This window comes from Thermobia domestica, chromosome 7 (genome assembly GCF_964235325.1).
Source record: "Thermobia domestica chromosome 7, izTheDome1.hap1.1, whole genome shotgun sequence".
NCBI lineage: Eukaryota > Metazoa > Arthropoda > Insecta > Zygentoma > Lepismatidae > Thermobia > Thermobia domestica.
The window spans coordinates 41,213,137-41,239,851 of record NC_137460.1 but is presented as its reverse complement, the minus strand read 5'-3'; the positions used below and the strand labels follow the sequence as shown (position 1 = coordinate 41,239,851).

Sequence of the window (26,715 nt, the reverse complement as noted above, 5' to 3'; positions counted from 1 at the left end):
ATTGAATTATAAACTTGCCCTATTAAAGAAGAAACTATTGTTTTATTTATTGAAACCAGTGTTTCAAGACAAAAAGCACTCGGTGACTTCACGGACAGAAGATGAAATCATTTAGATTATGAGTCACGAGTTAAAGGAAGTAAAACCAACGCCAGACCACGTTTATCTTATTTATGTAAATTATACTTTACTCCCTCAGACACGGAGGAAATTTTCCATTGCATACGGAAAACAACTGAATGACCTCATCGGTGTTGCCAATTTGTCATTTAATTGTTTGGTTTTGATGAGTGAAGACCGTAGCCTACTTAGGATGAGTAAGAAGATAGAGGTCACTAAAATAATTCATTTGGCAACGTATGCACATGTGACAATGAGGAAGCATGACTGCATCATCTTCTCCCCCTCTTTGAGGGAGGGCATAGACTTTTAGTACAACGATATTCTGCCCTCTTTTGAATTAAGATTTTGGAGAGGGAACACCCGAAGATTTTTAACTGCTGATTTTGTTATTGTGTAGTGTGAATAGTGCATCTCATTAATATTTGTACGCTGATTTATAATTGTATTGGTAAGTTTAATTTGATTTTTATTTTATATTTAAACAATTTTAGATGCATTATTGGAATTATACGCTTTGTTTGGAGTAAATTTGAGTACTAATAATATACACGCGTATATTATTTTTTTGTTTGAATCTAGATTTGTATTCATAAATATTATTGAATAGACAGAATCGGATGTTATTATTTTAGACAGAGTTGAGTTGAATTTTAGTTTAATGTACTGTTTATTATTGAGGCTCGTAATATTTTGCTTAACATTAAATGTGGAAATATAGAAGTTCGCGTTGGGAATGGAACTAGGGCCTATAATGTAATTGATTGTAAATTTAGAACTTTTTTTCACCAAGGCTATTTGAGACATGAACTTATAGATTAATGTAGGCCACATAAACTGGAGGAATTAACTGGTTTTTTTTACACCACCACCTAGCCACGGAAGAGCTTTAATTACTAAAAATAAAATTTTAATGGTAGCTTAATGGTTATGAATTAGATTTTAGGCTTTTCTTTTAATTGGAAGAAGTGAGCTAAACCTAGGCATTTGTTTGTTGTAAAAACGATGAAAACTGTGGCTAGGGTTATACACTTTTCATCCGGAAATTAAACACGTAGCTTATAGGTGACGTGTACGTATTTTAGGCAGAGGGGGAAATATATTTACTTTTGGGCAGTTTTATGAAATACTATTACATATTTTAATGTTTTCTTGAGTAACAAAGCCTATTATTGACTGGATTACATTACGAATTGAACTACTAGTCTTAATTAAAACGAATTTGGTTGATGAGAATGAACAATGTTTTACTGTAGATTAATTTAATACGGATAGCTTGGGAAGGCAGAATTAGAGAAAATTAGATTTTGTGATGTTACCTTATTTAAAATGTGAATTTATTAAATTATTGTAGTACATTAGGATTTATACAGAAATTATAGGCCACATGATTTCATATACCTAGTTGAAATAGCGTATGTTTATTAGTATTAATTTTGTGGCTATGAAACAAAGCAGTAATATATTTTTGAGGCATTATTTTGACTTACATAGTTAGAGCAGTTAGACAAAGCATGGGTCGTGAACAACGCGTTTACTGCCACCTATGAACTAAAGTAAGAACTAAGTGTAGAAAACACTTACAAGACCTCCGTAAAGTTTTTTTTTTTAATTTGGAGAAACCATAAAGGATTTTACATTGTGGTAGGATTACGTTTAAATTAATACGTTTTATTGTAATATTGCGAACAGAGCGATGGCTAATTAAACCAATTACTTTAGTAAGAAATAGGTTTCTAGGGATTTTTTTTTTGGTACCTATAACTTGTTCCGGCGTTTATCGCCTATGACAGATTTTAAGAACAATTTAAATTTAAGTTTTAAGTGATGATAGGCGTAGATTTGTTTTAGGACATTTCAATTTTTATGGAGTTTTGCTAGTTTCAGAAAATTACTGTATATTGAATCCAGCATGTAGACAGTTTCTTTAAGGGAACTGGATTAATTTTAAAGTTTAATAAAAATATTATGCCGTAAACACGGATTGCTGAATATTGCTTTTGCTTGCGAAAAACTGGGCAATAGAGATAAGATTTTAGCCTATTTTAAGTTTAATGACTTGTATTAGTAGAGAACTTCTTACTAGCTAATTAATCTGTACCTTTTGCGTTTTAGTTCATTTCAAAAGCATACTAATTATTTACAGAAACAATTTTATAGGAAGTTTGACGAAATGAAAATGTGGGTGGTGGGGAATTTATGGAGAAGCATAGCTTCTTAGAGAAACTAGTAATTATTTTATGACCTGGGGAACCCGTAGAATATTTGGCATTAAGTTATAAAGAATGTGGTAAGAACACGCATAATATAATGAATAATAAGATGAACTAAGACTTAAATTATTGCTTTGAAAACAAAACCTACAGGGTTCTACAGTTTTGTATAGGATTAATGTTTATTTGTTACACCACTTTTGTCAGTAAGAACAATTTGAATTGATTTAGGAGTCAGTTAGATTTGAAATCGTCCTAGTGGTTAGGATAGCTTGTTTATTGGATATATTGAAATGCAATTGTAGGGCAGCACCAACGGTGAACGCTTTGCCCTGCCCTAAAGTATAAATTTGAACTTTCCTTGGTAAAACCGCACGTTATTTTAGTATTTAATACGTTTCTTGTAATAGTCCTAATCAATTTTACGGAATTTAGGTTTTGAATGTTCGTTGAGATACTTGCTTTGAAGATGAGATTTCATTGCCAAGATTTTAACTTCCTTGTAATAAATTAGTTGAACAAATTCTGATTTATTACAGGTACTTGTACAAATTATAGTTTTACTTATAATTATTTGACCATAATGCAAAACATTTTGAATGAACAAAATATATTTTGCCATTGCATGTTAGTAGACATTTTGTACAAATAAATAAAACTAGGAGCAAACACAGTTAATATTTCTTCTATACATTGTAAAATTAGTCAGAACGGTAAAATTATTTCTTGTTTGTCATAAAAATTAAATGTACTACCACGTTGAAAGCAAAAAATATAATTTCCCTAGTATACTGAAATGTTGAACTTTGATACAAACATGTGCTAGCTGGAAAAGCGTTAGATTAAAATTGTGTTGTTTCGTGGCTTAGTAAGTAAAGCGCTGGACTCATGCACTAAAGGTCGCGCGTTCGATCCTCGGTCAGGCTGTGATAAGATTTTTTTCTTTTTTACTTTTGTTTGATTATATTATATTTTCCTTTTCTATGAAAAGTTGTTCTTATTTGTATTCTCTTAATAAATTAGTCGGAGCAACTTATTTTATGGATCGATTTCTATGAAATCTCATAAAGAGAAACTTGTTTCGAAAATATTTTAAAAATTGTGAACTTGAAAAATAAATTGTTTGTTGTGCAATTTTAATTGCTACGCTTTTTATAGAAGCTTGGAATAAGCATAGCTTGTGAACCTATAAATAATTTAAAGAAAGTGGAGTTTGAAAAAGTTTTTTTTTCACGGAAGACACGCTAAAACTTATGACAGAAGTAAATTACAAGGAATTTTGGAAGAAAGTTTGCAGCATTTATAAACTTAATTGAAAATGAAACACCATACTAAATGATCACTGTGGTTATGAGAGCAGAATTGTAGGTTATGAACATCCACATTGCACGTTTTGGACCCTATAGTAATATTTGTCAAAATTTTGAGTAGATAAGAAAAAAAGTAATTTACTATCGTATTTAAAATAAATGCAAAACTTGCATACGTTGATACAATTAGGCGGAACACATTTGACTCACCACGCTTCCCTCCAAAGTGACATTTGCATATTTTGGTGTAGTAAGTAAGACGTTTGCTTTATGCACTTGTGATTGCGGTTCAATCATGGACTAACCAATTTTACGTGCTACGGTTATTTTCATATTCTTCTTTTCTATGAAAAGTTCTAAATTATTTATTGAATCCTTTCTTTTAATCCCTTACATATATAAGGTGTTCGAACAGTATATGTGAACACATTTTTATTGTTTCGTATTTCTTAATACCTCGACTTGAACAAGGTGTGGGAAGTTAAAAAGCTTCTTGTTAAAATATGACCCTTATGCAGGAACCACATTATGTATTTCTACGCTTCATTAGAAGCTACCTATTAAAAAGATGTGAGCATATATAATTGATTAGAAGCTACCTGTTTAAAAAGATGTGAGAATATTTTAATTTATTAAAAGCTTCGTGTTAAAATAGAGTGTAAACCTACAAATAATTCCGCGGCGCAAGATAAGAAAGAAAGAGTGGTGGGGCGGTTTACTGGTTTGTTGTAAAATTAGTTAAGCGAGTACAGTTACATGGATACTACACAGTACGTGGGAGGGTGCCCTATAAGAATATTTGTGAAGAATATCAGGACGGATTTATCCTAGGAGGTTAGGCAATAAGGTGCGACACTGTTGTAGTGTTGGAATGCATACCATCAAGGAACTAAGGGGCAATTCTTACTTTTATACTTTCCTAATAAAATAGTTGGAATAACTTATGTTTATTTTAGTTTCATCACTTTATTAAAAGTTCCGTGTTAATTATTTATTCATTTGTGTTATTTATAATAACACTCGTTAAAAAGTGTGTGTGTGTGTGTGTGTGTGTAACTGAGTGAGTGAATGAGTGAGTAAGTGTGTGACTGTGTGTGTGTGTGTGTGTGTGTGAGTGTGTGTGTGTGTAACTGAGTGAGTGAGTGAGTGAATGAGTGAGTAAGTGTGTGACTGTGTGTGTGTGTGTGTGTGTGTGAGTGTGTGTGTGTAACTGAGTGAGTGAGTGAATTATAAAAATACTAAATGAAATTAACAGAAACAAAATACATGTTTTAGACTTAGAGTACAGAATAAAATAAGTTTGTTTGATTTAATCCTCATGCCACGATGCACAAGTTTTAACATTTTGATGCTTTTTTTCTAACCTTGTATAGCTTAGCTTCAGTTGACCCGTACCCTTTTATACACATTAGGCTTCAATATTTCTTTTATCATGGTTTCCTTATTGTTTGTTTCAGAGACTTTTTTATTAGTATTCCTTGAACTGTTATTGGTTTTGATTTTATCTTACATTTTAATACCAGATAGAATATGAAACAACTAGCATTTCGTTTTACCTAGTATCATTCACACAACTATTTCTTTTCTTAATCTTTTCTCTACTTTGTCGCCCTTTCTCCCCCTTGTTTTTCCTGTCCTTCCGCCTACTTTGTTTTTCTCTCCACCTACTGCCATCTACCTAACTATGTTTTTTCTCTCTCTCTTTCCACCTACTACCATCTACATAACTATACCTTCTCTCTCTCCCTCTCCCTTCCTGTTTTTCCTGTCTTTCCGCCTACTTTGTTTTTTTTTCTTTCTTTTCACCTACTCCCATCTACATAACTATGCCTTCTCTTTCTCTCCCTCTCTTTTCCTGTTTTTTCCTGTCTTTCCGCCTACTTTGTTTTTTTTCTTTCTTTTCACCTACTCCCATCTACATAACTATACCTTCTCTCTCTCCCTCTCCCTTCCTGTTTTTTCCTGTCTTTCCGCCTACTTTGTTTTTCTCTCTTTCCATCTACTACCATCTACATAACTATACCTTCTGTCTCTCTTTCTTCCTGTTTTCTGCCTACTTTGTTTCTCTCTTTTCACCTATTCCCATTTGCATAACTATACCTTCTTTCTCTCCCTCTTCCTTCCTGTTTTTTCCTCTGTCTCTCCGCCTGCTTTGTTTTTTTCTTTCTTTTACTTACTCCCATCTACATAACTATACCTTTTCTCTCTTTCCTTGTTTTTCCTGTCTTTCCGCCTACTTTGTTTCTCTCTTTTCACCTACTCCCATTTACATAACTATACCTTCTCTCTCTCTCTCTCCCTCTCCCTTCCTGTTTTTCCTCTGTCTCTCTGCTTACTTTGTTTCTTTCTCTTTCCACCTACTGCAATTTACATAACTGTATCCTCTTTGACAATTAGACTATTTGTCTTTTGTTTTCCTTTATTTATTTATTTGCTTTATTACCTTCTAAACCTAACCTAACTAAAGTTTACTTTGTATTTATGTTTTGCTTTTTTTCTTTTTTCTGGATGGTAGTATTTCTTTTTCTTTGGTTTTTCTCTATTTGATTAACTTCTAAACCTGACCTAACCATGATCTATGTTTCCTTTCTTTATTATGTGGCTTTTTTTGCTATTGTTCCTTCTCCAACGGTTGTAGTATTTTCTTTCTACTTTTTTCCGTCGCTTGTAGTATTTCCTCGGTACCTATTATCGTCTGTATTTTTTCTCTTCATTGCCCTCTAGCTATGTCATACCTTTTCTTTCCTATTTTTATAGCTCCCTGGCTATTTGTTCTGTTTGCTATGTATGTTTTCTAATTATCTTTTGATTTTTATTTTGTAACTTTAATTGGATTATATTTCGCCTTATATTTAATCGTTTTATTAGAAGCTCAGAGGAATTAATTCCGAAATATTAATTATTTATTCGTTCCTTTGCTGTGCAAACTCTTTGTTAACGTTAATTTGATTGCTTGCTAAGCAAGCTCAGATCACTTACAGTGTGAACTTACCAATTATTTATACTCTCGTAATAAATTAGGCGGAGCAACTTATTTTTACGGATCGCATGCTCCTAAGAACAGCTAAGCTAACTTAACCATACTCTGTATCTCTGTCTCATGGTAGTTGGAGTTTCTTTTGTTTTGTGTTTTCTTTGGCTTTTTGGATATAGTCCTATGCCTTTGTACTAAGACTTCATGTTTCTGTTTGGTTGTACATATATTATTCACCATGCTTCTACAAAACAGCACACATTATATTAGACCTCTCCCATACTAGTCTTGGATATTTACATATGACTTTTACTAGACTTGTCGCTACATGTCAATACTTTAGCTTGCTGCTTGAAAAATTTCTGTTAATAGATTTAATATATGTAACGAGAATCATCTTAAGGTGGGTCTTTTGAATTTTAGTAGATACTATATTCATATAATATAATCTATGCTATATAGTGTAACCATATAAGATATTCTATAGTAAATATATATACATATAAGACTTTATTGTAGATACATACATACATACTTCGTATATACATATAAGAATCTATAGTAGATGCTATATTCATATAAGGTAATCTATGCTATATAGTGTAAGCATATAAGAATTTATGGTAGATATATATATAGTGTATACATATAAGATTTTATAGTAAATATATATATACATATAAGAATTTATAGTAGATACTATATTCATATAAGGTAATCTATGCTATATAGTGTAAGCATATAAGAATTTATGGTAGATATATATATATAGTGTATACATATAAGATTTTATAGTAAATATATATATACATATAAGAATTTATAGTAGATACTATATTCATATAAGGTAATCTATATTATATAGTGTATGCATATTCTAAAGTAAATATATATAAATAATGTATACGAATCTAATACAAATTATGTTATGTTTTAGGTTATCCATTGGTGTGGTCTATTCAAGAACGTACTACCAGAAGTATCAGAGGTAGTACCAAAGGTATTTTTTTTACCAATTTATCATAAATTACTCAAATAGAGCAACCTTGTTGCAATGTAATAAATAATTCATATTATTTACAATATTACTTTTAGAACTGCGATTATTTTATTCGTTGAACAATATGTAAGAGAATAAAAGATATTCTCCTAATAAATTACTCTGAGCAACTTATTTTATGGATCGATTTCTATGAAATCTCATAAAGAGAAACTTGTTTCGAAAATATTTTAAAAATTGCGAACATTAAAAAATGTGAACTTACAAAAATTTCTTATAGAAAGTCGTAAGACCACCTACGGTGGGAACTTGTAAATAATTTCTTATTTTACGGATCGCTTGGTACACAAGCTCAGACCAGCTACGCTGCGAAACTGTAAATAAATCGTATGCTAAAGTAAACTCTGTAGAACACCTACGGTGTTATTCGTTCGTTTGTTTCACAAACTCTTAAGAAACTTTGTTTCAAGTAGTAAAAAATTGTCTTTTTGTTTTAGGATACTCCAGCAGATCAATTGTACTTCTCTCTTTTGGACCTTTGAAGAAATTGGAATTAAAAACCTGCAGATATCGTGTAAGTATGCAACCATTATTAATTCCATTACATATCCTGTTTCATAATATACTTTCTTGAAATAATCTTTACTTTGTTCAGCAACTTTGATCATTTTATTAGAAGCTCAGAACACTTACAGTGTGAACCTACAAATAATTTGTTGGATTGTATCTTTTTTATTCTCTAGTTTGTTACACAAACTCGTTTGCTGTGCAAGCTCTTTATTTATTTATTTATTTCGTAATAAATTACTCGAACACTTCGTGTCAGCATACTATGGATGTTTGAACAATATGTGAGTGTACTAATTATTTGTATTCTTTTTAGTCGGAGCAACTGATTTTACGGATCATTTCAATTTTTTTATCAATTTACTTGTTTAAGCTCTGCTTTTTTTGTTATTTCGTTTTTATTAAAACTCAGCTTATGTATTGTTTCGTGTTATTTAAATAACACTCAGTTAAAATAGTTTGTGATTATATTAAAACTAGTTTGAAAACTGAACAAATTTATTTGTGATTATTTTATTTGTTTGTGTTATTTTATTTTAATTCTTTCGCTTCCGTAGGAACACTCAATGAGTGTGAACTTATTAAAATTTATTAGAAGTTCGGTGTTAATTATTTATTGGTTCGTTTCCATTAAAGAAAACTTAGAGAACATTATGTGAGTTCCAAATTAATAAAAAAGCTCATTGTTAAACTGAAAGTTGATAAAAATAATTACTAAATAGCTTATTGTGCATTAATTTTGTAACAAAATGATAAATATAGAACTGAAATTGTATACTAATAAATGTTTTTATGGTTTCAGTGTTGACAGCGGCATACAAGTGCACTGAAAATTAATACAACGTGTCCTGTTAGATCCGTTGACATCTAACCAGCGGTGGTAAGTGTTGCAAACTTTAAAATTTTTTAGTTCAAAGAGTATATGAACAGTAAATAATTAAAATTTTAACTTAATGAAACTACAATATTAAATTTTACATAATGAAAGACATACTGACAAATAATTTTGACTAAACTAACTTTACATGTGCGAAACTTAATGAACATCTAAACTTATATTTTCGTTTGAAACATTTAATTTTTTAAAATTACATTTTGCATTAACATTTTTATTTTGCAATTAAAAGTTTCATGTAAACATATAATGAATTACATTTTACAATAAAAGTTTCATGTAATGAAATGAAAAAATTGCATTTTACAATAAAAGTTTCATGTGAAAATTACCTTTTTTAATTTACACTTTTGCATTTTTTATTTTACAATCAAAGAGTTTCATGTGAAGATTGCATTTTTAATTTACATTTTACTTTTACATTTTTAATTTACATCTTTACATTTTACTTTTACATTTTTAATTTACACTTTTGCATTTTTAATTTACATTTTACTTTACAATTTTAAATTTACACTTTTGCATTTTTTATTTTACAATCAAAGAGTTTCATGTAAACATATAAAGAATTGCATTGTAAGAATTTAATGTCATTTGAGAAAATTGACATTAACGTTTACAGTTAAAGTAGAAAAATAAAATTAACTGAACTTTCATTAGTAGTGCATTATAAAAATAGTTACAATAAATCAAAGTTTACAAATTGAATAGTCACAAAAATATTTATTGATTATATTAGTTTTCTTTGTTGATGCATTGAATACTGTAGAACGCCTATCATATTAAATATTTTAATTGTTTAGTTAATTTAATATGCTTTTAGCCGTACACCTTTGAAATTTAGTAATTGATCTTTTAAATAATTATGCTTTTCCTAACCTGTTAATTCTTGCTATTCCTATTTAATAAATTTTCTCTGCTGATTGATGTTTAACTATGATTTGTAACTAATAGAGCTTTCATTCTAACCATACGTAATTTTTCTTAACTATAATTTGTAACAATTAAGTATTTAAATGCTATTTTGAATAAACTAAAATAATTAAGTATCTTTTAAAATCTGATACTGTTACTTCTTAATATTTTGGTAAATTAAATATGGTTTTGCTGTTGTGACTCAGAAACTGATCTAAACCGTTTTTTTCTAACATTTTTTATTTTTATTTTCTTGTTTGTTTGTTATATTATTTAATCATTGTTGTTTATTATTCTATTTTTTCATTAAATTGGGTTTACTACTATTTTGTTGTTCGTATTGCTAATGTTATTTTGAAATGACTTTTATTCTTTAAAATGTTTGCATCATAGATGTTCTTTCAAATATGAAAATATTAATGTCCGTAAAAATTAAACATTCGTCTAAGATTGGAAAACTTCAAGAATGTCACATGACTTTAAATTATACATGTTTTAAAAAGAGTAGTATAGAACATATTTTCATGGGTTTGAGATTTTCTTTTTTAATACATCTGGGTACGAGATTACATTTTTTTCCGAAAGTATAAATAGCACGCAACAAACCACGTATATTCACTTTAGAAGAAGTACTGCTAGAGTAAAGACGTTTCTACTTGTACTTTTCGGGACATTGTTATCGGAAACTATAATTAAATTTGCTGGTCCCGAACTATTGTAGAATAAACATTATCCATATTTTGGTAAACACATAGTGGATTATATCATAAAATTATAGTCGCACAGAATTCTGGGAATTTTCATATTTATGTCTATATAAAAGCGGGAAAAGCGCGTGGCGGTCAGTATAGCAGAAGAATTTGTACTGTACAGACGTGTCTTCGTGTTGTTAACGGAAAGTGTTGTTAACTGATAAAGGTTAATAGTATCTTTGAAAAAATACTTAGTAAATTATAAGCCGTGTGGTATTTTGGAAATTACATTATCTTCGTGTATACGAGAAGGTCAAAATTGTTATACAAAAAGCAGATCCATCGTGCGGACGTGTTCTTTTGAATACAAAATAAATAGAGGAATAAGGATATTAGGAAAAGTATAAATAGAGTCCATAAATTAATTGAAAATCATTTCGCTATAATCACTAGTGGAGGTAACATCGCTCCGTTGGTTTTAAGTTGGAAAATTCTAGGAAGTGGCCGCGATCAAAGGAATAGTGTTTATACGTTAAAATATAGTTCAGTTTGTTTTTGTACTTCGAGGTGTAATCTTCTTTTTTAAGAAAGATATCGGATTTACTGTTGACAGTCATATTTGAAGAATTTTATTTTGGGGTGAGGACAAACTAGTAATTCAATTTCGGTATAATTTTGTGATTACAGATGGCACATATGGAATTAATTAAGGAAGCTGAAAAGCTTATTGATTTACTTCACCGATTTGGATATGCTGCCCCCGAGATGGTATATTATACCTGGAAACGTTTGGTGGATAGTTATCATTCGAAGGGTGCACGTGTACCCAATGAAAAATATTATCAAATGTTAACAGCATTATTAAACCATTTTAAAGGAAGACAGGGTGTAATTTTGGAGGGATGCATATCAGCTGCCGATATCACTGATCTATATCGGGCAGGGTTCTTTCGCGTAGCTGAAATAAAAAAGCAGGCTTGTGAAAAGCTCAACCAGTTAATATCATCTGGTAAGACAAATGACTTATCTGTTGAGATCGCTCGTGAGCTATTAGGTAAATCTTTAAACTTACCAGGACCGAGCTCTGAAAGTTCCGGGGAACCTATGAACTTACCAGGACCAAGTTCTGCAAGTTCTGGGGAGCCTAGGAACTTAATAGGATCTGGTTCTCTGAGTTTTGGGGAGCCTACAAACTTGCCAGGGCCAAGCTCTGCAGGTTTTGGGGAACCTATGAACTTGGTAGAAATTGGTTCTGTGAGTTCTGAGGATATGCCTAATGCAATGATTGGTATGGGTGCGCCACAATTTGTAATTGTAGGTAAAAGTCAACGTCATTACGCATATTATGGCATTAAGGGGAGGGAAATAAGTATTAAATGCACAACCGAAAATGAAATAAAAAACCCTGAATCCTATATCCGGGCATTATTTGATTTTGTAATAAATCAAGCATTAAGTGATGTTGATGAAAATGCCCGGGTAGGAATAACAATTGAGAGCTCAGCTTCAAAGCTGAACAAGCCTCTGTATGTCTCGTGGAGACGTAAATCGGAATTGAACTCGGAGGTCCTCTTCTCTGTGATAGAGAACGCCCTCAATTCCAATGAGGATTATTTATTCGGAGGTAATGTGACTTTTAAGGTCCATTATGTTAACCTTCGCAAGGGAAGAGGTAAGAATCGAACCCAAACTAATCAGAAATATCTTCCATTAACAGAGTTTTTGGAAGAAAAAGTAGTTCCCATGGAGAAGGACGTGTACTGCCTCCCCAAGAGCGTGATTCTGGGGATAGCAAGGACCGATCAAAATCGTTCACAGTTTTGTAAATTAAAAAATAATCCGAAGCGATTACTTAAAAAAGCTGATATTTTGTGCAATGATTTGGGGATTGAGGCTGAAAAAAATAATGGATGTACATTGGAAGACGCTAAAAAGATACAAAACCATCTTGCACCCAACTATCAAATCATTGTATATGAAAGGAACCTTGAAACGCGTGAATTTAATGTGATATATCCAGGAATTAAAGGTGGTAAACAAATATTCATATTGTATAAAGATGGACATTATCAACTTATTTCTAGTGTGTTAAAACTATTGGGGAAAAGAGGATATTGTAAATTATGTTTAAAGGGCTACGATAATGAGGGAATTTATCACAAGTGTGATCTTAAATGTAGATTTTGCGAACACTATCATGAAGCAAATAATGATGACATTAAGTGTGAGTGTAATGATTGTCATAGGTTATTTCCAACGAGTGAGTGTTATGATAATCACAAAACTGTAAATAAAGGAGGCAAGAGTATATGTGATTATGTGAAGGTGTGTAACGATTGTGATGTCATGTTTGATTTACGTCGTAGGAAATCTGAACACAAATGTGATGAACGTTTATGTAAATCATGCTATATGCACGTGGAACGGGATCATATTTGTTATGTTCAGAACCAGCGTCTTACCAGGGTTGAAAAATATTTGTACATTGTGTTTGATGTAGAGACTATGCTGCTAGATACAAATACTGAGGGAGAGCAGGAACATGTTGTTTCTTTAGTATGTTTAATGACTGTTTGTTACGCATGCAAGGGTAAATCATTGGATGATTCATGTCATGTATGTGGGGATGAAAATGGAAATCGCGAGTTTTCATTCAAGAGCATTGATGAGTTTATTAGTTATACACTAAAGGCTCATTGTGCTTTTGAAAAAACTATTGTGCTTTCGCATAATGGATCGAAATTTGACATGTTCTTCGCAATTAGGAGTCTCATTAAATCTCAGCATCTTTCTCCATCAGTTACAATGACAGGACAAAAAATTATTGAGTTGCGGATCGGGAATAAGCTTGTTTTCAGGGATACCTATCTTTATATGGGAGTCCGGCTGTCTGACTTAACCAAAACTTTAGGCCTTAATCAAAATTTAAAGAAGGGAGATTTCCCGTATTTGTTTAATATTCCGGCTAATCAAAATTATGTAGGTCCAATCCCTGATATTAAGTATTTTGATCCCGATAGTAGAAGTCCTGAAAATAGACAGGAATTGTACGCCTGGTACGAACAACGTACTTTGACTGGCGAGCAGTATGATCTGCAAAAGGAGATGCTAGATTATTGCCGCAACGATGTGAGAATTCTAACGGAAGCCGTTGTCAAATTTTCCGATTTAATTGAGGAAAAAACTGGCGGTATCCAATGTTTCATTTCTGCAGGAACCATAGCCAGTCTTGCTATGTTGGTCTACTGTACCTTATATTTACCAAATGATCTAATCCCTGTAATTCCTCCTCTTGGCTTTGATTACCGTGACCGGCAAAGTGTAAAAGCGTTACAGTGGTTGCGGTATTTAAAGAAAACAAGAGGTACTGAAATTCAGTATACTGGAAATGGTGGGGAAAAGAAATTTGGAAAATATAAAGTTGATGGTTATGAACCAAGTAGTAATACTGTGTATGAGTTCCTCGGTTGTTTCTGGCATGGTTGTCTCAGCTGTTACCCTGAATTGCGTTATAAACAACTTGACTCTACCTCGCATCATTCTACATCCATGCAAGAACGATTCGAGTCTACCACTATTAAGGCTAATTATCTACGTAAACGTGGTCTCAACGTTGTTGAAATGTGGGAATGTAATTGGGACAATCAAGTGAAGAAGGACAAGTCCATACAAGAATTCATTCGAACTCAGTGTGCGGATATTGTCGATCATTTGATCCCCAAGGAAGGATTTAATGGTGGTCGAACCGAATGTTTTAAAGCTCTACATGAATGTAGCAGTGATGAAAGTATTGCGTACCTAGATGTAACTAGTCTCTACCCCTGGGTAATGGCGCGTAAGCCGTTGCCAGTAGGTAAGCCTAAAATACATAGGGGGCCGGACTTCCCAGATGTGGGAAGTATTCATGGTATGGTTAAATGTACCGTTTTGCCTCCAACTGATTTGTATTTTCCGGTCCTACCATATGTTGCGAGAGGGCGATTACTTTTCGGACTCTGCCGTACATGTATGGAGGAGGAAAATATCAACAATTGTTTGCATTGTGAAAGTGATCGTGCCATTACCGGTACATTCTGCACCCCAGAACTGCATAAGGCTATACAGTGTGGCTATAAAATACTCGCTGTTAAAGAAATATGGGAATTCGAACTCGTAGGTTCGGAGGATTGTAATGAACGTAGTTTATTTCGCGACTACGTGAATTCTTTCCTCCAAATGAAGCAGGAATCATCTGGTTTTCCTGATTCATGCCACACTCAAGGAGACGAGGAAAAATATATTAAGGAGTATCTAGTCCACGAGGGCATACAGTTAAATCATAGCAATATCAGGAAGAACCCGGGACTGAGGTATATCTCCAAGATATTCCTCAACTCATTATATGGAAAATGGGGGCAGCGAACAGATCTTCCGCAATCGAAAATTGTTGATAATCCAGAAACATTTTTGACCTACTTACTGTCAGCGCAATATGAGGTGCAAACAGTGTCACACATTGGTGAACGTCATCTCATTATCACATATAAAGACATCGAAAATGAAAACAGGCCCTGGAAATTTTCGAATGTCGTGCTTGCTGCGTTTATTACATCTTGGGCAAGGCTAAAACTCTATGATCTCTTGACGGCTGTAGGGCCTGAAGCCGTATTATATTGTGACACGGACAGTATTATGTATGTTCAAAGACGAAATGATAAGCCCAAGCTTACCACTGGTTCCTACTTGGGTGAGCTAACTGACGAAATACCAAATGGGTGGGAAATTGACATGTTTATAGGTTTGGGACCTAAAAATTATGCGTATAGGTTAAAAGAAATTGGGACGGGGAAAATAGATTATGTTTATAAAATTAGGGGAATCACATTGGATAGTAGAACTCGGGAAAAAATCACGTTTAATCACTTTTTTGATTTAGTCCGCGGAAAAATTGAAAAAAAGGAGTTAAACAATCCAGGTAGGATAGTTCGTAAGAGAGGGTTTATCATTGTATCTCGACCAGAGACAAAAACACATCGACAAGTCAATAACAAAAGACGTAGACTTAACCCGACTGATAAAACAGATTACACAAGCATACCGTATGGATATAGATGTTCTAGTCTTGTCCTGTGATGAATGAATGGTTGAATGTGTATGTGCATTTTGTAAATATTCCTAGTGCGTTATTTTTTATATAATTTTATCAATGATATGAATGAAGGGAAATAAATATGACAATCATACATTGCGCTCCTCCTGGATATACCATATTAAATTCTTTACAGTATAGGGTTTCTTTCTATAACTCACAAGTTCTGCTTATTATATCACCTACACAATATACCTAAGCTGCATCCTACCTTCATTTTGTAAATAGCCTATTATATATTGTAAATAAATTTTTCATATATTATATAAATTTTGTAAATAGACTTTTCATATATTTTTAATAGATTTTTCATATTGCAAATAGTTTTATATTGTAAATACATTTTTCATATATTTTTAATAGATTTTTCATATTGCAAATAGTTTTATATTGTAAATACATTTTTCATATTGTAAATAGTTTTCTCTCATATAATGTAAAGTTTTTATATATTGTAAATAGTTTTTCTATATTGTAAATAGTTTTTTCATATAACGTAAATACCATATTTCAAATATTAAATTAGTTTTGTTAATCAAATACAAGCAATCAATAGAACACTGTATATATCATTCTATTCAAACACTTGTTATATATTTTACAATTTTAATTTTTATTATATATATCTACATTTTTTATTTTTATTATATATCTATATTTTAATTTTTATTATATATCTACATATTATTTTATTATATTTACATTTTTATTATATACAAACACTTTTTATATACATATTTTTTATTATTATATATATTTTTTATTATTATTTTTACAATAAATTTTTAAATTATACTCCTGCCTTTAATTTTTACATCCTATACAATTAAAAAGGTACTTCATACAAAAGTATGTGTATTCTGTATAAGATAAAGGAAGAATACATATACTTCATATACTATTGTTTAAGTTTATTTAGGTATATTATAGTAAAGTAAGTGTATTCTGTATAAGATAAAGGAAGAATACATATGCTTCATATGCATAAAAATAGTGAATTAATAAAGGCACAATATTTATACTTTTCATAAAATTACAATATCAAATTCATATATTCACTCAATGAATTATTATTTTATTAAATTCAATAATAATCTGAATCAAAAATGTCAACCGATGTTATAAATATATCCTAAAACATGAAATTACAAAATGCGGTATCGCAATGTTTATTTGTTCGCGCAACAAGTTTTACGTCATAAAGAAGATAATCAACATCAATGAAGCAACCAAAAAAATAGAGAGCAGCGGAGGTGTTATCAAAGGTAAGTGAACTTTGTCTTCTTACTTGAGTTAAAGTATTAGATAAACATACAAAGTGCGCCGAAAAAATACCATTAGCGTCCGTGGCTGCCAGCCGGCAAATATACAAAGCGGGCGGCGCGACGGTAATGGCGCCAGCGCAAAGGTCACACATACGTGATAAGATATACAAAGTAAGCGATAAAAGTATAAAGCAAACTCGCAGCATAACCAAACAGTAATGGCACCAGTGGCACCATCTGAAGCGTTATCAATCCAGGATAATTGCAAACTATTAATTAAAAATTAATTGAGTTGTGCTTAAAATAAGTCATAAAAGGGAACTATAATTACGTTACATGCAAAAATTATCAAAAATCTAGTTACTTTTTGCTGCAACACTGCAAAAAAATCACTAAAAAATCAGGAAAATTTACCTATTTAGGGGAAAAAAGAATCACTGTGATTATTCTCAGTACAGGCAACACTGCAAGATGGCTACGTTTTATACATATACCTACTATAGTGAGTCCCCTCGCCTCACTCTATGTCAGAACTTCATATATCCTCAAATGTTATAATTATGAATTGATTGAGAAAATGTTTTACGGTAATGATATTCCGCAAGAAAGTGTGTGATGCATAAACATTGTTTACACCACACACACACCTTATTACGGCAATAACTGTGCACGAATCGCAAAATGCTGCACAATCTTTGAAATGAAATTTTCAAACACAGGTGGATTTTCTTCCAAATAACCGCTTTTATATCATGCATACCCAATAAGATTACAAATCTAGGAGAAGAATCTAGAATTACAAATCTAGAAATTCCGTTAATGGCGGTAGCTTTATGTACATACATAAATTTTACATTGTTAAATATGGACTCAACAACAATGGTAAACTGGTCAAAGTATTTTTTGACCATGAAAACATAGGTATGTACACCTATATTCATATGATAGAACAAGAAGTTGAAGAGAGATTAATGAAACTAGAAATTCCGTTAATGGCGACAGCCATTTCATATTAACGTGTTTTATACAAATTGCCCAAGGGTGTTAGGGCGACACCCTTCCTAATATTACTTGATAGGGTTAAAAGATTATGAAAACGTGAGAATATTTTATGCTGACGTGAATGCACGGTATACTCAAAATTAGGGGTTTGACGGCCGGACTAGGTACGAGTCAGTGCTGGCAACGGCAGCTACAATGGCGAATAGCAATCTCACCTAACTTAAGTTTGTTGTGAAGTCGTTGGCATTCAGTAAAATATGTCGTCAATCACAAAAGGCTGGGGAAAAGCTCCTGAATTATATTATAATTCTGAAAGTGTTTTCCATGTAGCGGAGTTCCAGGGATGTAATGCTGCGTAGACGAGAGTGCAGGGTATATACATACCCATAGCCATCTAATAAAGGGAATCGTAGTCTAGTAATTAGTCTGTGAGGTACCGGCTCCACCCTGTGTCGTGAAGTAAGCTGGGGAGTCACATGAACAAAAGAAGTGACGGTCACTAAGTCTAGAAAACTCCGGATATGCCTGTTAGAGACAAAACGACGCAGTGCGCTGATTCGTCGCAAGGTCGGACGTAAGTCAGTGGTCGCTAACAGATGGCGTGGGAGCTCTCAGGCTCACAAAGATAAGCTACGCCAGGTGGCTTGGTTTTATACCAATCTAATAATATTTTTTACAGCCCAGCTTATACTCACCTCCGTTTACCTGCCGAATTAGAAAGAAAGTAAATATCTAACAAGAGGATTTTTTTTTTCAAAATGTCTTAAAAATGTTTCAACAACAAAATATTTCAGCTAAAGTAATTGATTCAACCTTCCTCCATCATAAAAGGCCAACTCTCGTCCATATCGTTAATTCACAACCTCTCAACAGGATTTCTAAAAGCACGTTCCCAATTGGGAACATTGGTAGGTAAACGGTTTAAATTTACGAAGGAACTAGCGTATAGAGGGGTGGGATATACACTATAGTTTTGAAAACGGTTGAGCATATACCTACCAAAAAATCTAGCATTTATATCACTGGTCAATGCACGTATTTTTGGTGGGTGTAATGTCGAGTTCAATGCCCAGAAGTAATTCAGAAAGTTGACCCAGCACTGTTAGGCAAAGCTACCTGAATGAAGAAGTATTAATAGTATCTAGAACTTGAGAAATAATGACCCTGAATGGGGGTTAAAGAGTTTACAATACATCAGTCAATTAAACATGCGTCATTTCCTCGGCCATAGACCGTCATTGTTTATAACCGCAAGGAGTTAAGTTTATAATTCTGGTGTCCAGCAATTTTCCAGTGACGAAGGACATCATCTCCTCCCCTTGTGGATCCGCCACTGGCCATAGTTCAAAATCGTTTCTATATCTCTGAATTTATTTATACAGTGGTTATGTAATTCTATATTCAATATCAAATTTTTTTGCCTTTCCTACCACTATCATTAGAGTAGCCACATACATATATTTTTTGTTATTTCTGTATATGGCAACACTGCAGTTATCTTGTCACGATTGAGTTCAAAACCGAGTGATTGTTCTTCATTTTGCTTCCCCCTACCCATTCATTTTAAAATTTTAATCTTTCTACTTTCTTCTCTTTCTTTCTTTTCTTTTTTCTTTTCTTTTCTTTTCTTTTTTTCATATATATTCTGAACATTGAGTAGCGGTAAATCATTGGCCATTGTTGGTTGTTGCACGCAAATCAATAAGGAATTGGACGCTTTATTATGAAAAGTCTCTCTCGCATCATCCCAAGTAGTTCGGCAAAAGGTGTGCTCGCGAGGAGTGCGTGCACCTATTCGTCACGGGTTGGATCACAACTGGAACGGAACGAAAAACTCCAGTTAGGAATCGTGATTTGATCATTTCTCTATTCTAACAAGTTCTTTTTTCTTCCGTACTGTGGTCTTTAAAAAAAAGGAAAGAAAAAAATAGTAATAGGAAGAGATCTCATTATGAACAAAAGAATATAACTTAAGATTTCTTACTTTCATCCAGTTTAAATTAGAACTTCTTTTTTTATTATTATTAAGGTCAGTGTAAAGGTAATAATATTACAATGTACGATAGATAGCAATTTAGTCGATTATAAACAAACTAAATAATGCAATTCTCCTTTGCCCGGCGCTTTATGATGCCGGAGTCCCGAGTTATTACTGCCTTTAACAGCTCGTATCACTACCACGTTCATAAAGGGATGAGCACCTGCCACCTCATGGCGCTCTACTCCAAGTTATCGTCGCCTTTAGCAGCTCGTACAGTATTTTTTTTTTCTTCAAAGCATACTTTCTGGGGAGCAAAAACCTCCCCCGAAGCTAGACAACCGCCCCTCGAACTCTAAGAAAAATAAAATTGCTATTGCCAATTTACCAAAGTAGTGTCCCAATACAGCCCCTTACATTTTGATTTTGCCCCTGGAAGAAAATTCTATCAGTAACTACTTTCACGAAGGGATGAGCACCTGCCATCTTATGGCACCCTATCCCCGATTTATCGCCGCATTTAACAGCTCGTATCAGTAACTACGTACACAAAGGGGTGAAAACATAGGACCTCATGGCGTTCTACTTTCCAGTTATTACAGCCTTTAGTAGCTCGTATTACTAACTACAAACAGAAAGGGATGAACATCTGCCACCTCATGACGTCCTGGATCTGAGCTATAATCACCTTTAGTAGCTCGTATCTGTAACTACGTACACACAGTAGGAATGAGAATCTGCCACTTCATGACACCCTACTCCCGAATTACTTCCACCTTTATTAGAAGCTCCTATCAGCAAGTACGTACCCAAGAGATGAACACCTGCGACCTCATGGCGCTCTACATCTGAGTTATCTCAACCTTTATTAGAAGCTTCTCTCAGTAAGTCCGTACACAAGAGATGAACACCTGCGATTTTATGATTCCTACATCTGAGATATCATCGCCTATAGCAACTCGTATCAGTAACTACATAAACTAATGAATGAGTGCCTGGCGCTTGAGTCACTGTGAATATGTTCTTGCATTCTGGAAGTTCTCTCTCTACATTGTCCATTAAGATAGCAAAAAAAACTGAAAGAGGGACGGGGTAAAGTTTTTTTTTTATGTCGTTTCAGCTCATTTCACACAACAACACGTGGAGCACACCTGGAGGCTACAACACTCACCAGAATTCGAAGTAGGACAACCAAGGTCGAGGGTTGATCAGGGAGTACAGTAATTGATAACAATGAAAACAAGCAGCTCCAGATTAGTCTAATATCCTGTAGGTAGGAGAGAGAACCCGGAAAGACTTGCAATTCTGGTCAACATTGATCGGAAATTATTTCCAGTAAAATGGAAATTTAATTTCGAACAGCTTAAGTGTTCTACGAAAGCTACCGAAACTTTCTACGGAGTACGACTATTTAAAAGCTTTCGGAATTTCGTGAATTAAAGAAACGTGAAAATGAGAGCAAGACTGCGTCTCAGGGAATGAGAAATTATGTGATGAGGACATTCTTCAAATTAATATTACTGAGAAAGAGAAGATTCCAGTAACTCCAGGGAAGAACTTAGAAGACAACGAGGATTATGTGAAATTTCTTAGTCCAAAGAAAAACTTTAGATTCTAAGTTGTGAAATGCGAAGATCATCCTTCGGCTACTCAGCGGGCATTTTGCATTCGGTTCGGAATTGGCCGATATGATTCTGTTCCAGGTAAAATAAATAAATAAAATAAAATAAAATAAAATAAAATTTTAAAGAAAGCTATTCAATTTTGGGTGTCAAACTTTAAAGCAACCGGTTCTGCACTGAGAAAAATATCACCTGGCTGACCTCGGACCATAGCAAGGCCGGAAAATTTAGCGCGTCTATCCAGCAATCTCCAAAGCTTTCAGTAACTCAATTTTTAAAACCCGATGCCTAGACTAATAGTATACGACACCCAAAAGTAAGAATAATGGGAACTAAAATCGAATATAATTTTTTTCGAAAAAGATTCTAAGGATTTTGTTCATATTTCGCAAATAAATACGAGCTCTTAACTTCATTCGGAGTTCTCAGAAAAGATAGTTTACTAATACGGGTAAGGTTTTTCCTGAGACGATTAAAAAAAAAAGAAAAGCTCAGCTTCAATTCGCATTATGGTAGTTCAGATTCCAACTTAAACGGCAAGTCCATGTCTCATATAACTTTGGTGCGTACTGAGAAGGGACGTTAAATTCCAATCAACCAACCATACGAATATGTTATAATATCAATGAGGGACAGTGGTGGAGATGAATTTATTCTTGGAACATTTAATCCATGTATACGAGGAGTTACTCCCCAAAACGCGGAATTATAATGTTGAAAGGATTAGCGATGTAGGTATGGCTTGTGCCGCTAGGTACCATTAGTATTGGGTATCTTGAACCAACCTGCAATTTGATATTATTCTGTGCTCAGCAGTGTTGCCTTGGAAAAAATCTCATTTCGTGGAATATTTAATGTTAATATTTCGAATACGGATAAAGGGAATTTTCGTAAAAATTGGGAGCATATATGTTATTTTTCATATATGTACTTCATCACTAGAGACCGGATGTTTAAGCATTAAAATCCTGAAAAACAGGCAGGCAAATAGGCACTTAAAATTTAAAAAATACGCACTAAAATGTAACTCAAAATAATGAAGATAAATAATCAATACAATTAAAAAAAATAAATTCAAGTCATAGATAATGTTCAATGAACATAGAAACATACATGTTTCTTAATATCTTCTTTTACTGCTTATATAAAAACGAAGCTTGACATGTATTTCATGAATATTTGGGAAATATTCTATACAGTACTTTATCAATGCACACAACAGTCCAAATTTTATACACTTTAACAGTACACGCAACAGTCCAAAGTTCTACAACACTTTATCAGTGCACATAGCAGTCCAAAGTTTAACGGCATCTTATCACTACAAACAGCACTTATATTTCTCGGAAGAGGCAGAATCCTTTCTTGAAATAATAAATTATATATTTTCCCAATAAAGTCTTATTTGAAGAAAATGTATAGAATAGGCAACATTAGGCACTAAAGCAATTATTTAGGCAGGAAAGGGCGAAATAGGCAAAATAGGCAAAATAAAATTGGCTTAAATTAGAACTATAACCCCCGATATAAACTTTGAAACGTCATTTTTGATCATATGTTTAATATTAAAGAATAGTAATTTTGCCTAACATCCGGTCTCTATTCATCACCATAAACAAAATTCTCTATGGACAGGAAGTAGACTATTGAAACTTTCAGAAACGTGAAATCAATATTAATTGTCAAATTTTCATATTGTAAAATCACTATGAAAGTACTCCGAAGTACTATATATATAATGGAGCAAAGTGAAATATCAAACGAGAAACAACACGTTCCAAAACGTTCTACACGAAATGCCTGAATGAAACTTATCTAGTTTCGTTACATTCCGTAGAAAATTGATGGCACAAAAGCGAAAAGCGTGAGAGAAATAATAAATTTTGACAACAAATTGTACCTGTTTTCGTCAACATTTTCATTTATCTCTTTCAATTAAGGAAGATACTTACTCACAAACAGGGTTGGCAGAACACGTGGTTTTTATTGGAAAAAAAAAACTTTTTTGTTTAAACCCGGTTTTTTGGTTTAAACCAAGGTTTTTGGTTTAAATAATTTGCTCTACGTATTTATATCACATATGGACAGAAATAAGTTTGTTTCACCTTCGTGTTATTATGCAACAACCGAGTCATGCTTGAAACGGTCACATAAGCTTAAAGCGAAATCCAAACCTTTTCTCGACTAATTAGCCACAAATGCGATACGTCTGCCGACTCACTTACGAAGGACTTCTGATAAAAATACATTGTATTGATCTTTACATACTTGTTAATATAATTGTCAAGAGTAATTTGAGAAGAAGAAAAAGATACTTAGTTGCGCAAGTGAAACCATTATACAGAATTACATATGGACAATTTCAAAATACTGCAGAGTACAGAACAACTAATTTAGTCCCGTTAGTTCACTACAACTTTTATTAGTCCAAGTTAAAGAAATACTACGACTTAATTTGCATATCAGTAAGGAAAGTGAATAAAGATATGAATTATTTGAGTCCACTTTGACTCTGACCCATTTATACATAAATAGATACCAAAGATATTCTGATTTCAATAAATGCCTCTCACGGAGTTTGTATGACCCCCGCCCCCAAAAATGTACGGCATTTCGACGTATTTTATCAATAGCAAACATTATTAAAACGAAACAATATTTAGATATTTTCTTTGATTGCTATTGCATAACAATAATAATAAACTATAAAAAATCACAAATGAAACTTTCATAAACTTTATATATATATATATATATAATCTCTTTCAGTAATGAATGGGGAATTTAGATCTGAATATAATACAAATAATATACCGGAGTGAAACTGATAACTCAAAAATGTGTCTTGAGATCAAGATTTTACGAACATTTTTCTTTTTTTGGTTTAAACCATGGTTTAAACCAGCCAACTCTACTCACAAACTAGATGATAAACATAGAAGATAGGAATCTACTAATAATTGAAGAAAGAGAGTGACATACTCTCATCTTTCATATTTTACAAAAGCTTTGAAAATTTTTTGTAATTAGTGTAGTAGTGGGAAATTCAAGAGCAAGACGGAAGTTCTGCCTCTTCAGATGGGATTTTATGGGGTTTTAGATTGGCATCACTGGTGCTGAGCGGTTTAATTCTGCGGCAAGAGTGTGGCGATTTTTGATAGATTATTTAGATGGTGAAACATAAGAATCAATGGATCTGTGTTACATTTTGTTTATTTTTGGGAAACACTGCAGCTGAGATTGTTGTTATGCTTCGTCAAGCTTTTAGTAATGCTGCTTCGAAAAAGGTACAAGTATACGAGTGATTTTCCCGCTTCAAAGATGACATGTCAACTGAACACTTTACACGGCCAGGCGGTTCTTCAACAACATTGAAGAAGATATTTTTTTAAAAGTTCGAAATATCATTAATGAAGGTTGTCAAAAGGTCATGGAACAAATTTCTGAAGAAGTAAGGTTGTCCAGGGGTACCTGCCAGTATATATTAATTTCGCCAAATTTGTGCCTTGCTTGCTGTCGGAGAAGCAGAGAGACATTTGAGTAAATATTGGTCGTGATTTAAAGACTGAATGCACAATGGACCAGATTTTCTCAAACGAATTGTGACTGGGAATGAGTCCTAGTTTTACGGGTACGATCATGAATCAAAATAAGCATCCAGCCAGTGGAAATCTGCAAATTCACAACTTCCCAAGAAAGCACGTCAAGTTTGATCCAATGTGAAAACAATGTTGATTTGTTTTCTTGACGTGAACGGGATTGTCCACAAGGACTTTGTCCACCAAGTACAAACAGTGAACTAACAAGTTTATTTGGATGTATTGAGAAGATTGCGTGAAAAATGTGCGACAGAAACGACCAGAACTGTGAAGTGGAATGTGATTACTATACCACGACAACGCTCCAGCCCACACGATCATGTTAGTGCGACAGCTCTTGGCAAAGAATAACATAGTACTTGTACCCATCCCGTACTCACCCGATTTAGCACCCTCTGACTTTTCTTTTTGTTCCCGCGGCTGAAGAAGAGTCTGAAAGGGAAGCAATTCAGTTACGTCAATGAGATCAAAGACATCATGGGAAAAATCTTGAAATGTATTACGCCAGAAGTGTTTCGAAACTGTTTTGAACACTGAGAAAAACGTTGGGATAAGTGCGTTAAAGCACGTGGACAATAATTTGAAGGTGATTAGAATAATGTACGTACAGACATGCGTACCTACATGTCCTAAAAATGTATCGAAACAATGTGCAAGTAGACAAAAATTAAACAATCCATTTTTTGAGTATCTCCACGTGTACATATACCGCTTTTCTCGCTTTCTGTTTACCGTTTTTTGCTCTATGGGGATCAATATTGAAACCGGAAGTAGGAGTAAGCTTCTAATAGTTCCGGTTTTATTATACAGAATTTATTTTCGAAAAGCTGAATCGATATCAAAAAGACTTTTTGTTGCTATTGTCTGACCGTTTCTGCTGTGGTACCGTTGACAGACTGATTTATTCGTCTAGGAGACTTTCCATACACATTCAAAGTTTAATTTGGAAGTATAAAAGTTGCTAGCCCAAGCCTGGTTATTTCTTAACCTGGCAAAACCTTTATATCTGCGTTATATAAAATTTTTAATTTGAATATCGTGCGCGCATGAGACCATTGGGGATTATTTTTAAAGCATGCTATAAAAACCCTATCAAACAACACACAATCTGAAACAAAAAAGTAAATCTTTAAATTTTACGTCCCACGGTTATGCAGGCTAGGCTAAAGGAGACAGTGATTATGAGAAATGAATGAAATGATGGAATGAAGGAAATGGGAGGAAACGGAAGAACCCCGAGAAAACTCACGCACACGGAATTTGTTCACCACAAAGTACAATCTGAAACAGTATCAACTGTTCAACACTTCTTTGTTTACAATAACTCAGTCTTTTTCACATCCGGATGTGTGCGCACATTTATGAGTTTAGGTTAGGTTGCACAGTTTCATGTGCATTCACATTTATTTCAATTTTTCTATTTAACAATTCAAGA

At 33.2% G+C, this 26,715-nt stretch overlaps 1 protein-coding gene across 1 annotated transcript; it reads left to right on the top strand.

The window, feature by feature from the left end:
• Nucleotides 1-419: 419 nt before the first annotated feature.
• LOC145690029 (uncharacterized) lies at nucleotides 420-16,391 on the top strand. Its single transcript, XM_081764527.1, has 5 exons — nucleotides 420-571; nucleotides 7,555-7,617; nucleotides 8,115-8,191; nucleotides 8,987-9,064; nucleotides 11,374-16,391. Exon 5 carries the CDS (start codon nucleotides 11,374-11,376, stop codon nucleotides 15,796-15,798), a length of 4,425 nt encoding a protein of 1,474 aa, XP_081620653.1. The 5' UTR covers nucleotides 420-571; nucleotides 7,555-7,617; nucleotides 8,115-8,191; nucleotides 8,987-9,064; the 3' UTR covers nucleotides 15,799-16,391.
• Nucleotides 16,392-26,715: the final 10,324 nt, after the last annotated feature.

Excerpts from the sequence above, each read along its gene's own strand:
- LOC145690029 (XM_081764527.1), top strand. The coding sequence starts at position 11,374 with ATGGCACATATGGAATTAATTAAGGAAGCTGAAAAGCTTATTGATTTA.